This window comes from Penaeus vannamei, chromosome 14, assembly GCF_042767895.1.
Source record: "Penaeus vannamei isolate JL-2024 chromosome 14, ASM4276789v1, whole genome shotgun sequence".
Taxonomy (NCBI): domain Eukaryota; kingdom Metazoa; phylum Arthropoda; class Malacostraca; order Decapoda; family Penaeidae; genus Penaeus; species Penaeus vannamei.
The window spans coordinates 20063519-20068518 of record NC_091562.1 but is presented as its reverse complement, the minus strand read 5'-3'; the positions used below and the strand labels follow the sequence as shown (position 1 = coordinate 20068518).

The 5000-nt window shown below is 39.3% G+C and overlaps 1 protein-coding gene across 1 annotated transcript in view; it reads right to left on the bottom strand.

Moving 5' to 3' along the window:
- The window catches only part of LOC113829648 (ankyrin-1), a 36755-nt gene that overhangs the window by 13680 nt on the left and 18075 nt on the right, over positions 1-5000 (bottom strand). Inside the window, exons 7-8 of the mRNA XM_070129450.1 lie at positions 279-377; positions 94-192 (exon numbers count right to left, since the gene is read on the bottom strand). Of these exons, the coding sequence (XP_069985551.1) occupies positions 94-192; positions 279-377 (198 nt within the window). The remainder of the gene's footprint in view (positions 1-93; positions 193-278; positions 378-5000) is intronic.

Sequence of the window (5000 nt, the reverse complement as noted above, 5' to 3'; positions counted from 1 at the left end):
CTCTTATCTTGAAATCTCTAATTCTGTTATCATAAGTAACGTTTTGTGTATTGTTTTACAAATTAAGCTGGTATGAAACCAGAGACAGCATACCATTATTGTCCTGGGCGTCAATGTCGGCCCCTGCCTCCAACAGGACTTTCACTGCTCCCAGTTCTCCGTGTTCTACAGCATAATGAAGTGCCGTGTGACCTACGTCATCGTAAAAGGATTAGAGTTTTTTTTTCTGTAGTATCATTTAGTATTTAAAATTAGTTTATGAACATGGATCTACACACCTTGTAAGTCCTGAACGGTCATGTCAGCCTCATGGTTGAGTAAAACTGTCAGCACTTCCTCATGTCCGAACCAGGCAGCGTAATGAAGGGGTGTCATTCCTGCAAAGTTATATAAGTCAAAGTCAAGTCAAGTCAAGTCAAAACATTTTATTCCATTAATTACAATGGTTATTCTTTACATAAATACATTCATATCTACAGTTGATTATTTAATAGGTGTTCTTTTAATTTCGTTTTGAAATTACAAAAGCTATTAATGACTCATATTATCTGGTAACATGTTCCATAGCTTGGGTCCACGTATTTCCATTTGTCGTGCCCCTGTATCAGTCCTCGATCTCTTAACATAATGAGAGTTTACTTGGCGTGTCACGACACCTGATGTGGTCCCTACAGTTTGCAAGGGCATTAACCATTGCGGATAATTCCCATGAATGAGCTTGTAGATGAATACACATGTATCAAAACTGCATTTAGGTTGGATTTTTAACCATTTTAATTTTTGGATATGTGGGCTAATGTGATCAAGTTTACTGATATAACCTAATGCAACTCTTGCAGCAAAGTTTTGTAATTTTTGTACTTTTTGCATTTGTGTTTTCTTAGTCGAACCCCAAATATTTGAAAAGTAGTTAATAATGCTTAGAACTAGAGTTTGCACAACCATGATTCTAGTTTCAGTAGTGATTTGATTTTTTATGTGATTAAGATATACTAGGGTGCCCATTACTTTCCTGTGTATCTTGTCAACGTGTTCAAATGTCATGAATTTGTCTAAGTGTACTCCCAGATTATTCACTGAAGTGTTCTGCTTGATAGAGCAGCCTTCAAATTCTATGGTCGTGTCATTGGGAATTTTAGTTATATTCTGCCGGCTACCTATGTACATTGAGTTTTATGTGGATTTAGTTTATGGCCATTAGTGTTAAAATATAATTTTGCTTGTGTAAGGGTATGTTGAGTGTTTCTTATTAATGTATTCAAGTTGTTTACGGAGTCTATGAAGAAACTGTGAATCATCGGCGTACTGTACCAGAAGGCAGTTATGAGCTATTGTTGATAAATCATTTATGAAAATTGTGAATAGGATCGGACCTAAAATGGATCCTTGTGGAACACCAAAAGATACTTCTTGTTTTGATGACATACAATCTTTGATTCTTACCGATTGGGTCCTTGCATCTAAATAACTTTTAAACCAAAAGGTATCTATTTTATGAATTACTAATTTGTTGAGGAGAATTACATGGTTAACACTATCAAAGGCCTTAGAAAGGTCGCATAATGTGAGGAAATTCACCTGATTATTGTCTATGTTATTATAGATCTCATCAGTAATTTGTAGTAAAGCTGTTTCAGTAGATAACTTATTTCTGAAATCATGTTGCGTTTTAGATAATAAGTTATTAGCCTCCAGGAAACTCGTTAATTGATTTGCTACAATTTTTTCAAGAACTTTAGATAATATAGGGAGTATAGTGATAGGGCGATAATTATTCACATCGTCTATATCCCCCGACTTGAAAATTGGTGTTACTATACCATGTTTCCAAAGCGACGGAAAGACACCAGTGACCAGAGAGGTGTTAATAATGACCGTCAAATAGTGTGCACTTGCGGGTAGACTATCTCTGATAAAGCGCAAAGCAATACCGTCTGTTCCTACAGCATTTGTTTCGCGAAGGTGTTTTATTACTAAGATTATTGTTTCTACGTCCACTGGTTGTGGTCTGAAAAAATTAGTTGTAAACATTGCCCTATCTGTGTTTCGTTGTAATGTAGAAGCAGTTGTTTGTTCATAAGTTAGTTTTCCAATTTTTGAAAAGTGATTAAAATGTTCTGTGTTTTGTGTAGGACCTGCACAATCACTAGTGAGCTGTTTGTTTTGAGGCACTAGTGTTTTAACAGTTTTCGATGTCTTATCAGAGTTGTTCTTATACTCGGTAAATTTATTTCTGAAATAATTTCTTTTAGCAGATTGAATTAACATTTTGACATTTTAATTTTTTACTTTATAATCTACTTGAAAGGCAGCTTCATGTCTGTTACTTTTAAGAGCTTGGTGGGCTTCATTTCTATCGCAAATGGCTCTCTTGATGTCGTCATTTATCCATGGAGCACGTCTGACGATTCGTGTTACGTAGGGAGCCAGCGCATCGATGCTGATATTAATAACTTCCGTGAGAATAGTTACTTGTTTGTTTACATTATCTGTCGATGGAATATTTTTAATAGATTCATTTCTTTAGACAGGATAAGCTCGCGGAAAGACTGAGGGTCATAGTGTTTGAAATCGCGAAAAGTTTTTATTACTGGTGGTCTCTTTGTTTTCTTTATATTTATCATCATCGTGATAAGTTCATGATCAGCAACGTGGCACGGGGTGACATAGGAATGGAGAATGAGATCTGGTCTGTTAGTTATTTTTAAATCTAATAGAGAAGAGGTGTTTTCTGTAATTCGAGTAGGTTTATCTATTATTTGTTCTGATTTATTTTTCATAATTACCTATGCTAATTTAGCATTAGATTTTGTTAAATCATCATTTAGGTCACCTAAGATGAAAAGCGGTTTCTTTTTTAAGGACATTTCTCTAAAAACCTTTTCAATGTATTCAAAAGATTCCGAGGTAGCATGGGGCTGCCTATAGACAGCGCCAATAATGAAGGAAGGAAGCATGTTGCTTTGTACAGTAACCCAGACATCTTTTATGGCAGTATTGTTAACTGCTGTAGTAGATATCCTGTTTGACTTCAGGGTATCCCGTACATATATAAACACTCCTCCTCGCCCTGCATCACATCTGTAAACTATAAAATTTGGAATATTGATGAAATTACTGACCATTTCCTGGTGGAGCCATTTTTCACTTATGCATAATATGTCTATAATTTCTCTCCTCAACAAGCATTTTAATTTCTTCAAAATGCCCGAGGAGAGACTGAACGTTTATATGCTCTATTTGTATGACTTTTTGCGATCTAGTCATTGGTAACGCTGACGGCGTTGCCTGGTCAAACATTTTAATCGCGCTTGTACTTATTTTTGTTTAGGAACACTTTAACATTGTCGGGAAAAGTATCAGAGTCTAAAAATAGTTCAGGTTTTATGTTCTTTCGTCTTACTGACACCGTAAAGCTGGTGTAGTAATCATGTCATCACTGTCTTATGGGCCTTGACACTTATGCTTTTAAACTTTTCGGATAGATGTTCTTCTATATCCTCTTCGTTTGTGTCTGGGTGACAACTGGTGATGTAAAGGTAGACTGTGTCAGGACGATCTGCTCCCTTTAACGGCTTTGGTGTTTGGTGTTCTCTGTCTCTTTTTCTCTGATTTCTTGACTTGACCTTGGTGTAACCGTCTTTATCAATATCTTGTGTGGGTTTTGCTCGTTCGGCATAGTTGTTAATGATGACTGGTGGTGCTGCTAGAGGAGGGAGGGCAGCGGGTTAGGCGGAAGCCCCTTGCACCTGCTGCTGAGCTGTTTCCTCCCAGTGGCGGTTGGGGTCGAGATGTTCTCTTTGATTGTTACTCCTGTTGTTTTTGTCTTTCTAAAACTCCGTTTAGGTGTTACTTGTGTAGAAGCTTCCACCTTGGTCTTCTTTGGCGTGTTGGTTTTGGGTCTCACGGCAGGAGGGCTCTTAGATGACTTTGGGGAGGCGGGGGCGTCTGTAGGGGCGGGGGTCTGCTGGCTGGGAGCGCCGGGCGAGGGGCACGTCGATGGCTAAGCAGAGTTGGAGGCCGGCGAGTCAGCAAGGGCGCGAGGGAGTTGGCTGGCCGCGGGCTGGGAGAGAGGGGAGGGTATTGGGAAGGGAGGATTGCTGGTCGCGGGTATGGGTATGGAGGGTGTGGAGGAGGGGTTTGGGGTGGAGGTAGGGGCGTTGTGACTGGGGGAGGAGATGTGAAGGGAAAGGTTTCATATGTGGTCTGATCACAGGTGGGGGATGGGAGGTAGGGGGGGATCGCCTCTTGTGTGGCCGATGCGTCCTCTGCTTGTTTTTGCCCTATTAATTTATTGATGGTCGACTGTTGTTCGGAAAACATTCCGATCAACAAGTCGATTCTGTTTTCAATCAGGTTTTGGTCCGTGAGGGAAGGCCCATTACAGGTCTGTGTTCCTTGGTCTGTACTCTATTGAAAGAACTTTACAAAAGAAATAGAATTACCTGATTTCTTAGGTGGTGACCAGTCTGTTGGAGGAGTGTCCGTTGTAGTTGTTGCGAACACTATGTTTTGATTATCTACACACTGATCAATCATATTGTGCACAATAATGTTTGTCATCCGTTTAGTGTCCCTTGTCGTGCTCCTGGGTTTTCTGGAGTCGGATAAACTGATCACAATGTCATGGGCTTGTTCGATTTCAGCCGGTCTGTAATGCTTTTTAATTTGATCATAGATGACCGACCGTAGCCAAGACTCTTTCGTAGCAACGAAACACAGAATTGTGTTCAGCGCTATTGTTAAACTGCCGAACTGATAAATTGCTCAGGCTGTGACGTCTAACAGATAGGATGAAATACATGTAATATATTATACAATAAACTCGAAATCGCCCTCTTATTTCCCAGTGAGAGCCCCTTTCTTGTGGCCTGAGGGACATCACTTTTTTAAGATACCTAATCAGCCCTCCTTCCGAATAACGATTGAAGGGGAAATCTTTGAAGGTGTAGATAGATAAATGAATAGACAGATAAATAGATGGACAGATAGATAAACAG